This window comes from Rhincodon typus, chromosome 6 (assembly GCF_021869965.1).
Source record: "Rhincodon typus isolate 14 chromosome 6, sRhiTyp1.1, whole genome shotgun sequence".
Lineage (NCBI taxonomy): Eukaryota > Metazoa > Chordata > Chondrichthyes > Orectolobiformes > Rhincodontidae > Rhincodon > Rhincodon typus.
In genome coordinates this window covers 51,340,453-51,362,638 of record NC_063337.1, presented here as the reverse complement: position 1 = coordinate 51,362,638, position 22,186 = coordinate 51,340,453, and the positions used below count along the sequence as shown (strand labels likewise).

Below are 22,186 nucleotides of genomic sequence, written 5' to 3'. Positions count from 1 at the left end.
AACTAAGGTTGTTTTGGTTAAATTGCACAAACCACAAAAGAGTTTAATTCATGGTCACTTGGAAAATCATGGAAGTTGGACACACTTGTATTGTATATATACCATCTTATTGTATAATACCATCTTAACAACCCAAGTTCAAATGTTGTCTCTGGCTTTCTACATTTGTATTGTACATGTCTATATTGCATTATGCCTCAGTAGCTACATGTTTTAATTTTTTTTTAGAAATAAAGAAGCTAAATTCCAATCTGTTTTTTAGAAAACACAGAACCCACAGTGAAATTATATTTTTCTTTGAAATGCATCTTTCTTGAGGAATCATTTATGAATGTAAGACCTTGCCACCGCCCACACAACCTGAACCAAAGTACTTACTACAGATCTCAACGAAAACTGCCCGCAAAGGACACTATTTTGTGGTTTTCCCTTTACTCAGTGGCAGTGAGAATTTGTTTTAAATCGGGGAATTTTGTCATTGTGGAGAAATCTGACATTTCCCCAAGTATAACACTAGCTTTTTAAAATTTCTTAATGGGATGTGTCATCACCGGCTAGGCCAGTATTTATTATCCATCTCTAATTATCTAAATGGCAGTTAAGATTTAACCACATTGCTGTGAGTCTGAAATGATTTGTAAGCCAGACCAGATAAGGATGGCAGATTCCCTGCTTAAATGACTTTGTTGTAAAAAAAAACCCATCTTGTTTACCAGGGTTTCCATTAGGTTAGCCTTTATTCCAGAATTTTTTTATTGAGTGCAAATTTCCTCAACTTCCATGAGCCCATGACTACACACCATTCACCTGGGATTCTACATGATTGGTCCAATGATATTATTACTGTGCTACTGCCTCACCTCTAAAAGCCCTGCTAGAGGATTTGGCAATAACTATTAACTCCATACGGCATTTAAAAATGTAGTTACTCCTCATCCAGTAAGATGGAACATTATCTAGGGTTTCTACAGCAAGGCTTGTAAATTCTCATCATTGGTTTCCAATGATTTCACTTGGTTGAGGGAGGTGAGGTTGGGAAAAGTACTTGAACAGCACACCCTCTGGATTCAAGACATTGCTGTCTGTTTCAGTCATGAGTGCGAACAATGACAATCTCAACATTAATTACTGCTGCAAAATCCGAGCAAGAATCATGTGGAAACAGGTTGACTGAAATTTGAGAGTTAGTTATTTTGAGTGGAGGACAGAAAAGAGATCAATTAAGAATCTCTTGAAGACTCTACATTGCTTTTCTTACAACTGAATTTTATATGGTCAATATCTTTACTTTGCTAAATTACAATATCCATGCAAGATGATGAACCAAATATATGAACATACATTAGATTTTCATTTATGTAATGTTAACTAGACCAGCGTTAATTGCCCTTAAGAGTGTGGTGGTAGGCCTGTTTGATGTTCTGTAGTCCTTAGTGTGTAGATACTTCTATATTGTCGTTTAAATACGAAATTTGTAGTGATGAATGGAATGTGAAGTATTTCCAATTAGGGATGATATGTGGCTTGAGAGGGAATTTGCAGGTGGCGGTGTTCCCAGCACCTGCTTCCTTATCCTTCTTGAGTGTGCATTCAGAATTCTGGAAGATGCTGTTGAGGAAGCTTTGGCAGTTTGTTGCATTTCCTCTGGTCCAGATTTCACATTTAGCAGTGAATGCTGTGAACTGCTTTGTCCTGGATGGTGTCAAGCTTCTTGAATGTTGGTGGAGCAGGAGTCATCCAGGCAAGTGGAGTGTGTTTCATCACTTCTATTTTATACCTTTAAATAGTGGAAAGGCAATGGGGAGTCAGGGGGTGAGTTATTTGTTGCACATTATTTGTGACTGGTCCAGTTTAGTTTCTGATCAATGGTGATCTCCAGAATTTGGATAGTGGAGAAATGAGTAACGGTAATACCATTTAATGTCAAGAGGAAATTATCAGATTTTTCTCTTGTTGGAGGTGGCATGAATACCATCTTAACAACCCAAGTTCAAATGTTGTCCCTGTCTTTCTGCATGTGAGCACGGACAGCTTCAGTACTTCAAAAGTTGAGAAGGGAGTGGATAACTCTCAATCTCAATTGTTAATGAACATCCATTTCTGATCTCTGATGAAGCAGGTAATTGATGAGAGGGTTGGAGATAGTTGAGTTAGGACACTGTCCCCAAGGAACCTCTGCAGTGATGACTTGATCTCCAGCAACCAGAACCATCATTATTTGTACTAGATACAACTTGAGCCACTGCAGTGTTTTGCTCCTGATATTTTCGTATAGTATGATTTGAGTATTGTTGACTCTAGAATGTAGATATAAAATTGAACTTGTTCTATTAGAAGAAGGATATGCTACTTGAAAGATGTGTCCCATTTCCAATTGTATTGAAATCCACCCTCTTCCCTCAATAAAACTGCCTGTATTGATCTAAAATATAGGTTGCATTATGATGAATATAAATTATTCAGTTTACAGCAGCCATGCACAGGAATCAACATGGAGCTACATGATAAGTAAGTGATAACTGTCAACTTTTATCAAAGTTGCACTAAACATATATAATGTATAAACAGTCAGGAAATCTTGTTAAATTGTTGGTACATTAGGTTTTCCAAGTTAAACAGTGTGAATATTTTAAGTTCTTTCTGTTTAGAAAATGCTCGTTTGGTGCTAGGTATTCAAGTAATATTAGCTTCATGGATCTTCATTGTTTTTCGCAATAGTGAAGGGTACGTCTTCATAAATTGCAAAACAAGGTAATAACATACCCAGTCCAGCAGGACCTGTGAATTATGAATTCTTTGTATACTTGATATGGAAAATGTCCACTGTAGTTTCATGGCATTGTCTCAAGTCAAAATCGCAGTAACCAATAGAAAATCGGCCCTGGAAAAGCAACATATAAATGACCTGAGGCATCATCGGCACTATTATATTTAAAGAAGAAAACTTACCACATAGTCATAAAGTCATACAGCTTGGAAAGAGACTCTTCTGTCCAACTCGTCTGCGCCAACCAGAAATCCCAATCTGACATCTTTCAACAATTAAACTTCCATTGGCTGTGTCATTTAGGCCTTAGCAATTTTGTTGAATTTATGACAAGCATGACTGCCAGTTCACAGAAGTAACAATAAAATTGCCTCTCTACTTTAATAAATGTTAACTTTAGTCATGATATTTCTAACTTGAATGTACAATGCTTGTTGCTGTTTTCATTTTTGTACGTTTTCTGCAGCTCTTTTCTGATTTTCACTTCTCCATTTCTGCCATTGTCCATTTTCTAACATCAATTAGAATTATAATGTTATAGGATGTTTCATTATATTTCCACAGAAATGATCTAGAAAAAGTTTCAATTTGTACAAAATGTTCATAGTCTAGAGGTAAGTAAGGAGCAACTTGTAGCTCCTCTTGTTATTGGAAAACATTTGAAACTCAATGTGTAATAAAATCTTGGATTTCTATTTATGAATACTAGATGATAACATACAAAATACCAGTAGTTGGTCAGGTTTGGAAATAGAAATGGTGGAAGACGGAGCAATCTTGTTTGAAGGCAAAAAATGCAATCTACTAAGGGTAGAGAATTATGGCAACTGCTTGACTTGGTATTACTATGTTAGGATATTTTGTGCTGATCAAATATCAAAAAAGGCAAAAATTGTATTAGCATAATTGGTAGTTGCGGGGCAAGAAAGGATAGAAGTGTAGAAATTGGAGGTCAAGAAAGAATGCAATAATGAACATGAGAGGAATGTGAATTTGAAGCTATTGGAAAGGAAACTCAGAATTAGCATGAGGCTAGTGAAAGGGAGACTGAACTGTGATTTTCTTAAATTAAGAGAAACAAAGCAACAGCTGCTCTTTTAAATGAGACCATGGGTCATGACATTTACCATTTTGAGTAAATCAAATGTTATTCAAAATTTGAAAGTAGTTTATCTAAGATTTAAAATTGACCATAAGATGTATGAGCAGAAATAAGCCATTCAGCCTACTGAATCTGCTCCACCATTCAAAGAAATCAGGCTGATCTGATAATCCTCAACTCCACTTTCCTGCCTTTTCCCTTAACCCTTGATTCCCTTACTGATTAAATATCTGTCTGTCTCTGTCTTGGATATACTTAACCACCCACACTCTACATCCTCTGTGGTAAAGAAATCCACAGATGAGAGAAGAGATTCCTCCTCTCTCTCCTAACAAGGAGACCTCATTATACTGAGATTATTCCCTCTGGTCCTAGACTCTCCCACAAAGGGAAACAAGTTCTCCTTATCTACCTGGTCAAGTCACCTAAGAATCTTCTATGTTTCAATGAGATTGCACCCCCCCACCATTCTTCTAAACTCCACTGAGTACAGGCCCAATGCATTCAACTCCTCCTGAGTAGAGACTACTTTCATGTTTAGGGTCAACTAGTTAAACCTTCTCTAGACTGCCTCCAATGCCCGTATAAATTTCCTCTGACTAGACTTTGTATAGATTCAGCAAGACTTCCCTATTTTTATACTCCATTCCCTTTGCCAACATTCCATTTGCCTTCTCTGTTACCAGATGGACTTGTATCCTAGCATTTTGTAACTTATAAGTGAGGATTCCCAAAGTTTTCTGTTGCTGCAGACTTTCTCCATTTAAATAATATTTAATCCTTCTATTCCTTTTCCCAAAGTACATAACCTTTCATTTTCCCATATAGCATTCCACTCGTCATGTTTTTGTCCACTCGTATATCCCTCTGCAGCATCGTTGTGTCATCCTCAGCAATTGCATTCCCACCTATTTTTGTCATCTGAAAAATTAGCTAATACTACAACACTTCTCTCATCTAATTATATATATATACTGTAAATAATTGTTAACTCAAAGGTTACAAAAATGAAAGTAACAGCAGGATCACAACATTACTAACTGGAACAGCACTGACACTGTTCTCTTGAATCAATTCTGAAAACAATATAATATCTTGAGATAGTAAGAACTGCAGATGCTGGAGTCAGAGATAACACACTAAGGAGCTGGAGGAAAACAGCAGGCCAGGCAGCATCAGAGCTTCAGAAATTTTTGAAGAAGGGTCCCGACCCGAAACATCAGCTTTCCTGTTCCTTTGATGCTGCCTGGCCTACAGTTATACCTTGCAGTGAACGCTATTTTCAGAGCTCAGATGCAAGAGAGATGCATGCTGAGGAAATGAAATGTTTCAAGACGTTGACTATATACAGAGGATTTCAAGAAAGAATTTACTTTTATTCTTGAGAGTTTAAGAAGTTTTAACAAGGGCAGCTAGATGACAGGTGATTATTATGGTTACAAAAAGGAAGGATTTCAAAAGGAATTCTTTTACTGCGATGACAGTGGAGGGTATCGTCTGCTAGATATGCATGATGTAAATTAGAAGTTTGATCGTTTAAATTATTCTTAGAAAACCGTGTGCACTGCATGCCAGGATCAGAGTCAGGAAATTACAAGTTTTATGTCTATTTCTGATCTTCCTTACTAAATGCTTGTTATCTCTTTTGAAGCTGAAATCATACTTTTATCTGATTTGCCTATAGTAGTGGCTTGATAATAGTGAACATGAACAGTTGGGAGGTGGGGCTTCCAAGTTATATATGGGAAGGTGGAAGTGCATTAATTTCTCCAAAGAGAATGAGAAGTTATTAATTCATTATGCAGGGAAAGTACTGCTATCCTCAATTTTTTTTTCCACTCATGCATGAAGATATAAGCAGATGCAAAATTATATAAGAATACCAATAAAGTATTCTGAAATGAAGTTTTGAATAGGGCTCAACTTGTTCTGTCCTATGTGCTGTCTGCAGTAATTTCCATTCCATTTATTTCTCTGCTGTTTTATTCAGGTTGCATCTATCCCTGTGCAACTTTATGTTCTAAGCAAATCTTTTGAGTTCAACAGATGATTTTCATTTAATTCTCTTGTGGCATGTGGGTATTGCTGGCTGTCTTATTGCCCATCTCTGGTTGCCCTTCAGAAAGTGGTGGTGAGCTGTTTTCTTGGACTACTGGAGTCACTGTAGACTCACAATGCCATTAGGGAGGGAATTTCAGATTTTGATCCAGTGAGAATGAAGGAAGAGTAGTACATTTCCAAGTCAGGATGGTGAGTCGCTTGGAGGGGAACTTGCAGGTGGTAGTGTTCCCATGTATCTGCTGCTCTTGTCTATCTAGATGGAAGTGGTCATGGGTTTGGAAGGGGCTGTCTAAGGATCTTTATGATGCATTTCTGTAGTGCATCTTGTAGACAGTACACACTGCTGCTACTGAGCATCAGTGGTGGAAGGAGTGGATGCTTATGGATGTGGTGCCAATTAAGCAGGCTGCTTTGTCCTGGATGGTGTCAAGATTCTTGAACATTGTTGAAGCTGCACACAGAGGTAACTGGGGATTATTCCATCACACTTCGAACTTGTGCCTTGCAGACAGTGGGCGGGTTTTAGGCAGTCAGGAAGCGAGTTAATCGCTGTGGTATTCTTAGCCATGGACCTGCTTATTGCCAAACTATTTATGTGGCAAGTCGAGCTGTGTTTCTGCTCAATGGTAACCTCCAGGCTGTTGATAGTGGGGGATTCAGTGATGATAATGCCACTAAATGTCAAGGGGGTGTGGTGGTTAGGTTGTCTCTTACTGGAGAAGGTCATTGCCTGGCATTCGTGTGGTCTGAATGTTATTTGCCACTTGTCAGCTCAAGCCTATATTGTCCAAGCCTTGTTGTATTTGAACATGGATTGCTTCAGTATCTGAGGAGCCGCAAACGGTGTTGTACATTGCACGATCATCGGTGAACATCCCCACTTCTGACCTTATGATGGAGGGTGATTGTCAATGAAGCAGCTGAAGATGGTTGGGCCTAGGACACCAGTAGGAGGAACTCCTGCAGAGAAATCCTGGAGCTGAGATGACTGAAATGCAACAACCAGAATCAAACCATCTTCCTTTTTTGTTTTGGGCTCGTTAATGCTACACTTGTCGAATGCGGCCTTGATGCCAAGGATCTGTCATTCTCACTTCACCTCTGGAATTCAGCTCTTTTGTCCATGTTTGAACCAAGGCTGTAATTAGGTCAGGAGCTGAGAAGTCCTGGCAGAACTTAAACTGGGCATTACTGTGTAGGTTATTGCTGAGCAGGTGCTGTTGGTGATGTGGAGGCACCTGAAATTGTCTCCTTCATTCATCAATCACACCCATGATTGCTCCAAAATATTTATATTTAATTTCTTGAGCTGTCTCCTTGAGGACCTCTCAAGTTTCACCCTGTGCAAACTTTAACACATCCAGAATTACATTTTATGCTTCAATATACAAATGTCTTCTCACAATGAGTCTGGATAGAACCAAAATATTGCAGTTGTTGGAAATCCAAAATAAAAACAAACTGCTACAGAAACTCAGCAAATCTGGCAGCATCTGTAGAGAGACAAACTGAGTTAATGTTTCGAGTCCAAAGTTTTTCAGAACGCTTTAGGTGGATTTTGCTTTGAAAATAATAAGGCAACAGCATTCACTTATGGAATAGACTGAACTGAAATTTCTGGAGTTCAAATTTGTGTCATTAAATGTGGAAAGCTGGAAGTTGAGATCAGAGTTGCCCTGTTGTGCATTGATGTCAACATTAAGTCAATGTAAAGGTGTGAAAACAATATTCTGCAGATGTTAGAAATCCATAATAGGACCATAAAATGTAGGAGACCTCGGCGATTCGACCCAACAAGTCTGCTCTGACATTCAATCGTGGCTGATATGTTTCCCAACCCATTCACCTGCCTTCTTCCCTTAACACTTGATCCCCTTACTAAAACCTTCCAAGAACCTGTCTATCTCTGTCTTGCATACATTCAATGACTTAGTCTCCACCGCCCTCTGCGACAACAAGTTTCACAGATTCACTACCCTCTGGTTGACGAAAATTCTTCCTCCTCTCAGTTCTAAAAGTTTGTCCCTTCACTCTGAGGCTGTGCCTTCAGGTCCTAGTCTACAATTAGGCTAAATATCCTCTCCATGTCCACTGTATCCAGGCCTCTCAGTATTCTGTAAGTTTCAATGAGATCCCTCGCATCCTTCTAAAGTCCATTGAGTACAGACTGAGTCCTCAACCACTCCTCATATGACGAGCCCTTCATTTTCAGGATCATTCCTGCAAACCTCCTCTGGACCCCTTCCGTACCCAGCACACCATTCTTTAGACACAAGGCCCAAAACTGCTCACAATAACCCAAATGTGGTCTGAATGCTAACATTGCATTTGTCTTCCAAAGTGCCAACTGAACCTGCAGGTTAACCTTAAGAGAATCCTGAGCTAGGACTCCTAAGACCGTTTATGCTTCAGATTTACAAAGCCTTTCCCCATTTAGAAAATACTCAGTTCCTCTATTCTTCCTACCAAAGTGCATGATTTCACACTTTCCCATAATGTATTCCATCTCCTACTTTTTTGCCCACTTATCTTAGCCTATCCAAGTCATTCTGCAGCCTCCTTGCTTCCTTAACACTGCCTGTCCCTCCACTTATCCTCGTGTCATCTATAGACTTAGCAACAATGTCCTCAGTTCCATCGTCCAGATCGTTAGTGTTCAACATGAATTGTTATGGTCCCAATACTGACACCTGCGGACCTCTATCAGTCACTGGCTGCCATCCTGAAAAAGACGCCTTTATCCTTACTCTCTGCCTTCTGCCAGTCAGCCAACCCTCTATCCATGTCAGTACCTTGCCCCTAACACCATGGGCTCTTATCTTATTTAGGAACCTACTGTGTGGCATCTTGTTAAAGGCCTTCTGGAAATCCAAATAAATTACATCCGCTGGCTCTCCTTTGTCTAACTTGCTCATTACCTTCTCAAACAATTCTAACTTTTAGGGTCTAAGTGATGTGGGTGCAATGTGTGGCAAAATCAGTTGACAAGTGTGTCGAAGTCTGTCTCGACAGTGAGCTTATCTTCATCTTTTACACTATCCACAAGTGGAATGGTGAGATTCTTGCTTGGTAACCATGGAATGAAAATTAGTGGGCATTAGTGCTTGTTAAATACTTTGTTAACACTACAACTTGCCCTATTAATATTCAGACTCTCATATTACTAAATTTGCTTGGAGACAGCTCTGAATGACCTCCATCTTGGGCACTGGGCAGCAACTGCTCAGGGCACAATCCATTGTCACCAGCCTGTCATCTATGGACAGCGGCATCCAGCACCTGAGAACTCATCTCAAACCTCCTGACACTTTCTCTAAACACTGGCAGCTGATCACGAGTAACATGCAGGATGCAGCAGTAACTGGCATTGAGAACATTGGAGACACTTTGCGTGTACAGACAGGAACCCAGCTCACAGAATGCACCAGGCTGCACCTCAGGGCTGCTTCTTAACTTGCCGATTTTATGCCTATCTGCATACTTGTACCCTCCATACCTTGAATTGCCTTGCTTGTTGGAACTTCAGTCAGAGCCAAAAGCTGTCATCATTGCTATTCTGAAGAGCTTTTTAGAGCAGACACACAAGCTGCCTTTCACTTTTGAATTGGCGGCTGGGGGTGAGGTCAGGAACATCTTACTGTATGGCACACCGAGATGGAACACCTACAGCATGTGTCAGCTGCCTGAGCAGCAAACACACTGCATGTTCATTCACCAAACTGAACATAGCAGAAACTGTTGGTGGTTAGTCCCCAGTCAAAGGGTCTGTTAGAAGAAGTCAATATTGTCCATCATGGGCACAGTCCGTACACAGACCTTTGACTCTGTCATGGTCAGTCATTTATTTGGGTTGCTCAAGGTCCAGGGATCTGCTCCAGTTAAGCAGACAGGGATCTGATCAGTCATATCTAGGGGCTGATTGTATGAGTTGGTCACAGCTCAGGGCAGTCCTGGGTGTCAATCCCTTGAATATTCCAAAAAGTTTTGGGGAGGGTGGGGAATCCATGATAGGGGTTTGGGGAATTGAGTCTTAGGAGGAAAATCGGAGGCATTTATACTCATGGGGATAAGGATGGTAATGCAGAGGGACTCTCAACTTGAATGGGGGTGATTTCTGAACAGCATCACAGGGCATGTAGTCTACAGTGTGGGGTAATTGACTGTGGCCTCTGCAGACGGAGCATAAAGAAGCAGGATGGCCATCAGCAAGGTGTAATGCTGGGGCTCAGGGGCAGTTGTGCAAAATTTTCAATGTGGTGGTTCTCCATATTGGGAGAATGGGTCATTGAGTACCTTGTGTAAAGGCTGGACCCAAAGCTGATGGTATGTAGCATGATCTGTGGTGCCAGCCATTACTTTCCCTTCTCTAGAAGCAAATGCTATTAGAAAGTAGCTGGAACTGTGCCAGGGTGGGTGCAGCATGTGTCAACTTGACGGCTGAAAGTACAGCATCCTTGTTTGCTGGATGGTAGGGACCAAAATATGAAGCTGTTGTTTGCAACTTGCAGCTACACTGGATTTACAATCATTGCATCACCAAACTCATGTGCATTCAGTTTGAGGGTGCTTAGGGGTCAGATGACGGTCAATGGCAATTAGATACACTGCCACTGGTGCATACAAATTTAACCTGGGCATTTCAATAATAGGGTAATTATCAGAAATGATGGTATTAAAGGCCAGTGCAACTTCCAAGAGCCTGAGCATGTACCATACAAGATTAAGTCCTCCTCTATCACTGTAGATGTCACACTGTAGATGTCACACTGTAGTGTCAGGATCAGTGACTGATGTGGGTGTAAGGTTGGAAGGATGTGTAGCTCATTCTTGCTGACATGTGGTGGTCATTCAGCTACCATAGTATGCTCAGGTTTCTGCATGTGTTGAGGTAGAAGGTGGATATCTAATAGAGACATGACCCCATTATCTGCGTCCAGCATGGCTCACTGGACGGTAAAGTGTGCTCAGCCCTCATTACAGGGTTCGCCTTCAATGACAGTTCTGGCATCAAAGAATCTCTCTTGCCCTTTCTGTGCCCATCTTTCCACCAAGAATGATAGGCCCTGCTTTGCAGATTATAATGCTGCCAATGCCTCAATAAGGGCCGTGGTGGAACAGAGTATAGGGCTTCTGAAGATGCGGATCTGCAGCTTGGTCCAGTCTTGGGGGTGCCTTCAGTATACAGACAGAGTGTGTTGCATCACCCTGGCATGCTGGGCACTGCACAATTGGAGCAAGCACCAAAGCGATATTGTGGACGCAGAAGGATGAATCAGTCTTCTAAGGAGCAGAACAAGGACACTAGGGGTGAAGGAAACTGATATTATCCATGTCAGAGATCAGCTGAGATGATCGCCACCTGCCAGAAAGGACATCAATGACATCCACTTCCAATTTTTTGGTCATGATTCCTAAATCTTGTTGGCATTATAGGGGTGACTTTCAGCTTCTGTTGGCTTTGTTTTTGCACCTTTCTGTGTTCTGTATGTAAAAACTCATGTTTGTGTTTGTATTTGTCCGATTTACTTCCCTACCATTGTCAATAGAGACAGTATGGCACTGGCTTGGTGGGAGTTTAGTCAGAATGTAGCAAATAGAGGTAAAGTGTGTGATCTGGTCGTTAAACAGCAATGGAGGATGACAGAATGGGGTTGCATGTGTGAAGAAGGGTCAGACACCCCAGTTATGTTTTGTGGCTTAGTGATTACTGTGTCATGACATCCTCAATGAAGGGTAATGCAAGATTGCCAATGCTTGTCAGGGTGCACGGCTGGACTTTAAAGGTGGCTTGGGCGCAAGAGATGCTGGTCTTAGGGCAGATATCTGCTGGAGTGGCAAATTGTTGTGGAAAGGATGCATGGTAAGCTGAGGCAGAAATCAGACGTGAGAGGTGCCATGGGGCAGGACAGGCAATTAATGATGCTTGTTTGGTAAGGTACGACGAGTGACCTTGGTACACCTGGTGGTGACAAACCCTTTAAAAATACTCAATGCAACTCAGACTTGCCAAAAGAAATGGAAGATTCAGCCCAGAGCTAATATTTCAGGTCAAGGACATTTTATCAAACTGAAGGGTCACAAACCTTGAATGTTAACTGTTTCCCTCCTAACAGATGCTGTCTAATCTGTTGAGTATTTCCAGGAGTTTCAATTTTTCTTTTAGTGAAGGTGAGATACTGCAGAGCTTATTAGTTACTCACGAAACATATCAGAAAACATGCTGTTGCATTTTAAGGTGTAAATAAATTTTTAACTATCTTATTAGTCAGAATTGCTGCCAAACAATCTCTCAGACCTGAAAATTTTACAAGTGCGGAATCTCATTCCTACAGAATTTAGTTAGTGCTGGAGTTTTATTTTAAACTTTGTCAATATCTCTTATCTCTCAATCCCATCTTTCTCTCCCAATCTTTAAAATTAAATCACGTGCACAAGTATTATCAGTAACTATCAATACTATGCACATTGTCTCATTCCATTGCCATTCATTGCGCAATCTGGACAATTCTGTTCACAATGGCTCTTTCCAACCAATACATCAATTTTAAATTCCTAAAGTTTGGTAATCTCTCTATGGTCTTCTTCCATCTTATAATGGCAACATCTTCCAGCCAGGTAGCCAACTTCCTGCCCCGTTGTGCCAAAATCATCACTGGTGGTTGAAACATCTGCCATTTTCTAGTACTTTGAGATACAGCTCTTAAATGCCCTGGGTTTGCTACATCTCCACATATTCAAACATTTCCACAAAACCTACATCTTTGATCACTGTTTCAGTCACTTACAATAACTCTTCTACCTTATCTCTCTTTTTATAATTCTTATATGGGATATGGGTATCACCATAAGACCAGCATTTCTTTCCTTTCCCTAACTACTCTTGAACTGAGTGGCTTGTTAAGCCATTTCAAAGGACAATTCAGCATCAACAACCCAACAAATTAAAGATGGAGATTTCCTTCCCTGAAGGGCACCAGTGAACCAGATGTATTTTTTTTAAATCAGAGAGTAGTTCACAAAAGCATTACTGAGACCAACTTTGTAATTCTGATTTATTAGTTTAAATTTAAATTCCACTAGCTGCCAATGTTGGATTTGAACTCATGTTCCCAGAGCCTGGTCCTTTGCATTATTAGTCTGGTGATAGTCAAGTTGCCATAGTCTTACCAGACCACAGGACTCATTCAAGAGAGATGACTGGCAGTGATTTAGCCTGAGGACCACCACACCTCAGGCGAAGGGAGAGATTGAGAAGGAGAGTCTTTCATGGTAACTTCAGCCAGTGCGGGACTTGAACCCACGTTGTTGGCATCACACTGCTTTGCAAACCAACCATTCAGCCAACCGAGCTAAACTGGCCAGTTTGTAGATCTGTTCTGTTCAAAAAACTAATAATTTGGATTTAATTTTTTTCAGCAGTGTAAAATCAGAAAGTCCATTTTAACTGAAACAAACCTGTGTTTTTTTAAAGTAATCTAGTCCTCTTCCAATCTTGATCATCCATCCATTGTTGAATCTGTCACAGGAAAAAAAAATCTACTCAAACTCTAGAAAAAACACTGCTTTCTGAAGAAACATGCGACAGCTGGCAATAACGACACTTGAAATGTTCTCAAAATATCAAATGTTATGCATTCCTTAAACATCATTATATAAATACATTCAGAAAAGAAAACATGAAAGTCTAAGTTTGTAAAAGAGCTATTAAACTTTACACTTGAAAGAACTCCAAAAACCTACTGGGAAACTGAATGTTCACATTCCATTTAAGTCATTCTATATACCTTCTATTAGGGAACAAAGGAGTTGCATTAAAAAAAAGTATATTTAAAGTTTGAAACAGTCTGATTTTTATTTCACTTTAAAGTTTTGTGAATGGAGGAAAAAGAATTGCACTTAATTAAAACTGCTATATTGTAAAGAAATTAAACAAGTATCTAAGAATCTAGAGAAACTAGCCAAAGCCAACAGGTGTTGCTTTATACTAATGGAACAATCAGTATAAACCAACGGACATCATATGACAGGTTGCTGGACTGATTTCTGACAATGTCAAAGATTGCAACGTACACAAGTCAAATGGAATTGTAAAAAAAACGTTAAATAGAATCACACAATAGCACAGCAGAGGAAGAGGTCAGTCATGCATTTGTTTAGCAAACCATATAGTGGCCCCCATCTCTATGATTTGTTTTCCTCCAAGCATTTGCTAATTTCCCCTTTAAAGGCTGCTACTGAATTTGTACTTGCCGTTCTCTTGGGCAGTGTGTTCCAAATTCTATCAAATCATTGCGTAGAAGCATTTTTCTTCATGTTCTTTGCCAGTCACCTTAAATCTGTGCCTTGTGGTATTATCTCTTCATTAGAAATAGTTGAAACAAAAATGAACTATCTAAATTCTTCATGATTTCAAATACATATGACAAACCTCCTTTTGACTTTCTCTGCTCCAAAGAAACAAGCACAAAATCTCCAATCCTTCCATGTAAATGCAATCCCTGGTATCAATGTAGTAAATCTCATCTATACTTTCTTGAAGTCCTCATCTCCTAGGGTCCCAAATGCTTTTAATAGGTTTATTGACTTATGCTTCTACTTTTAAAATTTGTGTACCTGAACTTTGAGATGTCTTTGCTTCTCAACTTATGCCTGAAATACAATATTAAAAATGTCTTTTTTTTTATTTTCTTCCACTTATTTTTCCATCCAAAATATTGAATTCAAAAAGTTTAAGGATTGTCTTGCCTTCTTGCCTCTACTAAGTAATACATGGACATAACTGGTGTGGTGGTCAAAACTGCGCCAGCACTCAGCTAGGAACAACCCTATGTCTCTCATACAATGAATGAATGAAATATGATTTATTGTCACTTATACTCTACAATGAACAACACAGTAAAATACAGTGAAAAATTTCAACTGTCACCACAATCCAGCGCCATTTTGAATAAAAGGAATAAAAAGATATAGCTGAAAGAGAGTCCATCTTCGTTCTACTGTCTCTGCCATGAGTCCTGAGCTACAGAAAAGCAATTTCTCCTCATCTGTTTTAAATCTGCTACCCCTTATCTTAAAACTATGAGTTCTCGTTCTAGATTGTCCCACATGAGAAAAAAACATCCTCTCTACATCTACCTTGTCAATTCCCTTTAGTATCATATATACCTCAATTAGATCTCCTCTCATTCTTCTAAATTCCACAGAATGAAGGTCTACAAATTTCCTTTAAATGGTTTGCTAACAGGTTTTGACACTTCTTTAGATTTGAGAACAATCAATCTTCAAGAAGTTTGCATCACATATCGACAGGGTGGTTAAAAAGGCATGCTTGCCTTCATTGTTCAGTCCTTTGAGTATAAGAGTTTGGACGTCATGATGAGGTTGTACAGGAAACTGGCAAGGCCTCTTCTGGAATACTGTGTCCAGTTCTAGTCACTCAGTTATAGGAAGGATATCTTCGAGCTGAGGGGGTTCAGGAGAGATTTACTAGGATGTTACTGGATATGGAAGGTTTGAGTTATAAAGAAAGGCTGGATAGGCTGTGACCTTTTCCACTGGAGCATAGGAGGTTAAGAGGCAACCTGATAGAAGTTTATAAAATAATGAGAGGTATAGATAAAGTTAATGGTAGTTGTCTTTTCCCTTGGATGGGGAATTTCAAGGCTGGCAGACACATTTTTAAAGTGAGAGGAGAGAGATTTAAAAAAGATAGAAGAGGCAAATTTTTTTACACAGAGGGTGGTTCGTGTATGGAATGAACTTCCTGATGATGTGGTGGATGTGGGTACAATTACAACGTTTAAAGGACATTTGGATAAGTACATGCATAGAAATGGTTTGGAGGGGTATGGGCCTGCAGCAGACACATAGGACTAATTTAGCTTGGAATTATGTTCAGCATGGACTGGTTGGACGGAAGGATCTGTTTCCATGCTGTACGACTCTATAACTATCTTCTTGCGCATGCTGTTAAACTGTAACATTTAGCATATATCGTCCCTCCTCTTGAGAGGAGGATGCAGAAATGCTTCAGTGTGATTTGGATCAGTTGATTGGGCAAATGCATGGTCGTTGAAGTATAATATGCATAAATGTGGGGTTATTCGTTTTGGTAGCAAGAACAAGCAGGCAGATTATTATTTGAATGGTTATAAATTGGGAAAGGAGGTGGTGCAACAAGACCCTGGAGTCCTTGAACCTCAGTTGCTGAAGGTTAGCATGCAGGTGCAGCAGGCTGTAAAGAGGGCAAGTGATGTCCTGGCCATCATTACGTGATGATTCAAATACGGGTGCTGGTCTTGCTGGAACTGTGCAGGGCCTTGGTGAAACTGAACCTGGAGTATTGTGTGCAGTTCTGGTCTCCTTACCTGAGGGATGACCTATTGGCCATGGAGGGAGTGCAATGAAGGTTTACAAGATTCCTAGCATGGCAGCACTTAAGTATGAAGAGAGACTAGATGAGCTAGGACTTTGTTCATTGGAGTTTAGAAGATTGGAGTGGGCGGAGGGTTGTCATGAAATCTCACAAATCTATAAATTTCAAACAGGATTAAACAAGATAAACAAAAGGTAAACATAACACAAGATAATGCCGATGATCAGGCAGTCCAGAACCAGGGGGTCACAGTCACTGAGATGAGGAGAAATCTGTTCACCCAGAATGTGGTAAGCCTCTGGAATTCTCTGTCACCGAAAGCGATTGAGGCCAAAACATTGAATATTTTCAAGACGGAGTTAAATATAGTTCTTGGGCTAAAGGGATCAAAGCAGGAACATGATCTGATTTGGATAATCCAACATGATCATAATGAATCTGATTCTGCCTCCTTCCATGCCTTGAGACATGGTACTACATACAAGGCATCATATGAATGTTTGTTGATGTAGAAATAGCAGGATCAAAATTTAATTTTGTGTGAACCAATCCTAACATAGTTTTAGTAGCATTTTGGAGGTGTGATGGAGTCCCATCGTCCTGACTTGAAAACTACGCATGTCGAAAACAGCCAATTCCAATATTTGAACAAAACCCGAATAATGCTTGAGACGACAGTAATAATATCTCAATTTAAATAAAATACAATGCTATAAAAAAAAACTACCTGATTTCTCGGTCATGAATCGAAGAGGAGTGGTTCACTTCCAATGTTACCCCATAACTTTGTAATGACTGCTTTATCTCTTCAAGGCCACTGATCTGCTGCAAGTTACCACCATTCTATAATACACGAAAGAAGAAACTAATGCATACTATACATGTTGGGTTCACTAATAGTATGAAATCAGTAACGAAGCATGAACAAACATTCCCAGATGCATGCTTACAATAAAGAAGGCTTATTTATAGAATCTTTGGGGCGGCACGGTGGCTGTGGTTAGCACTGCTGCCTCACAGCGCCAAGGACCTGGGTTCAATTCCACCTTCAGGCGATGCTAAATTGCCCACAGTGTCCAGGGATGTTTAGAGTAGGTGGGTTAGATGTGGGAAATGCAGGGGTAGGGGAATGGGTCTGGGTGGGATGCTCTTTGGAGGGGCAGTGTGGACTTGTTGGGCCAAATGGGCTGTTTCCACATTGGAGGGATTCTATGATTCTGTTCTATGAAGACAACTAATCAATTGCTTTTGGCATTTCCTGAAGTTATTTTCTCACTTTTCCTTAATGATGTCCATTTGTAGCATTTACTCTCCATAACTGAGTAGGGGGATGATTAATAGGAAGGTTAGCCAAAGGAATGTGTTGCTAGGTAATGCATAAGAATTGCCAGGCCTCTCTTGCTCTCACATCATACATGCAAATCAAATGCAAGTTCATTGAATGGACCAAGGCTAACAGACGTCTTAGTGATTTATTAAAGAGCAGGCTTGGAAAGGACGATTAAAACATCTCTGCTCCAGGGTGCACATCAGCTACAACTATCTTCCAGTCAGCAGTAGAGCTGGAGGCCCATCACTGGCTACAACTTAAAATGGCCACTTCCCCATTTTAACCTGGAGCCTATGGGTCTCAATGGGGAAAGGGTGAGTATTGTCAGGAAGATTGTACTGTATTGGGAAGTGGAGAGGTGTATTGAGGTTACTGTCGACCTGGAGGCTTTGATTTTCTAGCTGCTTTTCTCAAAAGCTGCACCCAAGTAGGCTTTACACCTGATAGGAAGAGCTATACATTAGGGCCCTTTTGTGCAACAGTGGTAGTGTCCCTACCCCTGGACTAAGAGTCCTGGGTTTAAGTCCCACCTGTTCCAGACGTGGATAATAACATCTCTGAACAAGTTGATTAGAAAAAAAATTGGTTAAGTGAACAAAAGATCCAAATTAAATCGGTTTAAAACAAGTTGCAAACAGCTCATGCCTGCATGGCTATGGCAACCTTATTCTAGTTGTTGTAGGGAATCAAGCAGCAATCTGGCTGAGAAAAGATAAATTCTGCAATCAAATGTTTAAACTTCACTTGTAAGTACTGTGCATATATGGGCACATTGGGACTTCAAGGTTCCAGTTCGAAATAGCAATTTAAATCATTTACCACAGCCATAATTGGAAAATTCAGGGCAAAATTTGCTCTCCGGTCCTCTACTTGAAGTTGTGTAGTTCCCACAACCACAAGAATAAAAATCCACTGATAATTCTTCACTAGTGAAATTTGGTTCTCCCTCCCCAGGTTATTTTGCTTTGTTCACCACCTCCTCACAATTGATACAGCACTGATTGTGAAGTGGTATGTGGGGTGAAAAATGTTTAAATTAAGATTTATTCTGTTTGCAAAGAATTTGAGGGAATACAAATGCACTGTCATGAATTATAAAAGCTACACAAATAAGCATTGTCAACATTAACGTCAGACACATTGTTTATACTCCAACACTTTACAGCATCCATGAGTTGCAGTTCTTATACTGAATTTATTTCTGGTTGACAATGGTCTTTTAATAGTCACACTGTAATCCACAATAAATTACCTACATTGTCAAGAGATGTCAGTAGATGGATAGTTTTTACTTTGCAAGGTCCTTTTAGAAGCAACTCACAAAATCTCAAGAAGTTGTATAGCTATAAAACAAAATGTTACAAAATCAGTATGAAGTATAAATTTTTAAAACCAGTGATAGATTTGTCTTTCATTAAATTGAAAACTGTATGGTTCAAAATTTTAGTTTACATTCATCTCAACAATTTAATGTTTTGATTATATATTTGGAAACTGGTGTCTCTCAATTCAATAGTCCCTTACCTCCTTTCATTTATTAGTTGTCTGGATTACATTGAGCCTACCCTATTTGGTCCTGTAACTATCCTGTGTCTGGTAAATTGAGTAACGTAAAGTTGTCACAGTCCACAGAGAACGATCTGAGGGTGCTCTCTTAGAGAAGCACAACTACTGGTGGTTTAACCTGAGGGTCACCAAGCCTCAGGTAAAGGGAGAGGTTAAGAAGAAGAGTCCTTCATGGTAACCTCATTTGATGCAGCAATTAATGCCATGCTATTAACATCACTCTGCACTGCATACTAGCTGTCCAGCTAACTAAACTTACTGACCCCCTTTTTGGTAAATTGAGTAAAACCCTAGGCTTCTATATAAAACAGCACTTTCCTTAACGCACCTGCACTGAAAACACTAGCATTTGACAGATTGTTAGTAACAAACTGACACTATCAGTAGTCTTGCCAACAAACTGAAGTTAAGCCAAAAATACTCATTGAAGCACTCAATTTTTTAATGGCACTTTAGGTTGCTTTTCACCTGATGAACATGCCTGATGTAAGGATCTTCCACCCATACTTCAGTAACAAACTGGTCCAAATATGGTTTGAATAGTTTTTCATAACTAAACCCAGTAGTGTCTTCTGCAATTTTGATCTGCTCGTGATATTTGCCATCTGAAACACAGATAATTCACAAAAGGTTGTACATAAAATCATAACTCTGATACAGCAAGCATTACAATTATCGCACATGTACTTCTATATTTCCAATGAAGTATTCTATATGCAACATAGTTGACTACAACACAGGAGTTTCATTTTAAGATGGTACTTTGGAAACATGGATTTTATATGGTAAAACTGTTAGGCAAATATTTCATACATACAAATATAGTTTTCAAAAGTCATATTTTCAACTTTTGTAGCAGTTTCCTTTTTAATGTGAATGTGAACTTTTTATTGGCTAAAATGTGGACATTACTACAGCTATCACTTTTTAGTACTGTCATCTTGACTCCAATTAGTTTGTTATTGGGAAGAAATCCATCTTGTTTTGAACGTGATAAAAGGTAACAAATCGTCTAACATATATTTTGGTGATTTAGATAATAAAGGCAATTTTATGACTCTAAATTCAGATATCTAGAATAATATTTCGCAGAACCAAATCCCACCATGGCAGTTTAAAAATTTGAACTTGACTTTTAAAACAAAAAGGGTGCAGTCCTGGAGTCCGCAGCTGGGTTGGAGGGAGCCTGTAGGACTTGGAGTTTTGGGTGGGTAACGCCAAGGATCTTTGTAGCTGGGGGGCCAGATATGCTGACTGTGCCCTGCCCAGACGCAGTTTCATCTTCCTTGCTATAAACCCTCAAGGTTGAGGGTTCCAGGCAGAGTGGAGTTGGAGGGCCCAACTGTCTCTCGAGTGTTCTTCCTCCTCTGGCTTGATGCATGTGGCACCACCCTGTCCAGTGGGAGAAGAGCACCTGGAGTGAGGTCATACCTGGTGAATCACTTAATGACTTAGTAAGACAGAATGTTCACTGGCCAACACATGTGTGAGCTTGACAAGTGGGAGAGGGTCACCTGGAGTGAGGTCAAGTACCCTTAGCCCCTGTCGCCCTCTGTTGGTTTTAAGCACCAAGGTCGAGCGTGATGGAGTACAGTTTTGTGTGCATGTGCAGCAGACAGAGTGTGCTGGACCTGGGTCTCTAAGGCAGCTGCTAATGTCTTCATGGAAGCAGCCAGATACGCAAATACCAGTGGCAACAGATATAAATTGATGGAGCCCTCCATTATTCAAGTCAGTTTGCAAGTATCTCCAACAAACTGCTTCCACCGAGTCTGCCTGTGCATTAACATGACATTTTTAACGGCTGACACTACAAAGGGATCTCCTGCCTGGGATTGACCAAGTGCCTGATCTCTGACAGTGCTCTGAGTGCCAGAAACCTGGGGCATTTCTTAGTCATAGAATCCTTCAATCTTCCTCAATCAGCTGTGGAGACATCGCAGTGAAGTACTCATCCAAATGTGCTCAAGGGATCAAAGGGTATGGGGAGGAAGTGCAAACAGAGTACTGAATTGCATTATTAGCTTTGATCATATTGAATGATGGAGCAGGCTTGAAGGGCCGAATGGCCTACTTCTGCTCCTACTTTCTATGAAGGCACAAGACAAGAGTGTGATTGAATACTCTCCACTTGCTTAATCAGTGTAACTCCAACACCACTCAGGAAGTTCATCAGCCTGCATAATTGGCACCGCATCCACCACCATCAACATTATCTCTCTATATGACCAGTGCATAATAGCAGCACCAACACCATCAGCTGGAACCAAGAAGGAGAAATACGCTGCCGGTATTTTATTTTTTCTCTTTCATTAGTTAGCCGGCAGCGAATCCAATGTTATTTAGTCCCTTCAGCACAGACTACAAATCAAATACAGATTTTCCTAGTCAATATGGTGTGTTTTAAAAGAAAAGTACTAAACCAAACAATGAATTGTCCATTTTGATTTGTCAAGATTTGAAATATTTACGGATGATGCAAAGGTAGAATATTGTTGATATTATTACATCTGACATATAATATCTGCATTACAGGAGATGTAAATTTTTGACTATATTTATAACATGCCTTTCAGCAGGTTACTCAACTTAGCTACCTTCTTTGAGCTTATTCAGCTGGGTTTTAATTACTTCTGCTCGATCCATGTAGGTACTAATCTTCTGTCGATAATAGACTTTTTTTGTGTCATCTTTTGTTGCTATCAAAACAAATAAAAGTCTTTATTTAGCTTGCCAGTTTTTAATATATATCAGAATCATTACAGCACGAAAGTGCATCTTGTATGCTGCATTCTTTTTTCTCAACATAAGCCAAACTGCTTCGGGATCACAAATGACTAAGTGTGCTTCAAACATAAATATATATATATATACTTCTCTTTTTGTTCTGTTCACATCACTCCAAGCTTCTGGTAGCCTGCTTAATACTAGCTGTTATGCTGACATCTGTCCTTGGCCTGCTGCGCTGTTTCAGTGAGATGGTGT

At 39.9% G+C, this 22,186-nt stretch overlaps 1 protein-coding gene across 2 annotated transcripts in view; it reads right to left on the bottom strand.

The window, feature by feature from the left end:
• Window positions 1-6: 6 nt before the first annotated feature.
• The window catches only part of mitd1 (MIT, microtubule interacting and transport, domain containing 1), a 37,299-nt gene continuing 15,119 nt past the window's right edge, over window positions 7-22,186 (bottom strand). For both annotated transcript variants that reach the window (XM_048598011.1, XM_020528803.2), the window contains 6 exons: window positions 21,799-21,900; window positions 19,670-19,806; window positions 18,892-18,978; window positions 17,033-17,148; window positions 13,386-13,446; window positions 7-2,881 (listed from right to left, as the gene is read on the bottom strand). In XM_048598011.1, coding sequence (XP_048453968.1) covers window positions 2,786-2,881; window positions 13,386-13,446; window positions 17,033-17,148; window positions 18,892-18,978; window positions 19,670-19,806; window positions 21,799-21,900 — 599 coding nt within the window. In that variant the 3' untranslated portion in view covers window positions 7-2,785. The remainder of the gene's footprint in view (window positions 2,882-13,385; window positions 13,447-17,032; window positions 17,149-18,891; window positions 18,979-19,669; window positions 19,807-21,798; window positions 21,901-22,186) is intronic.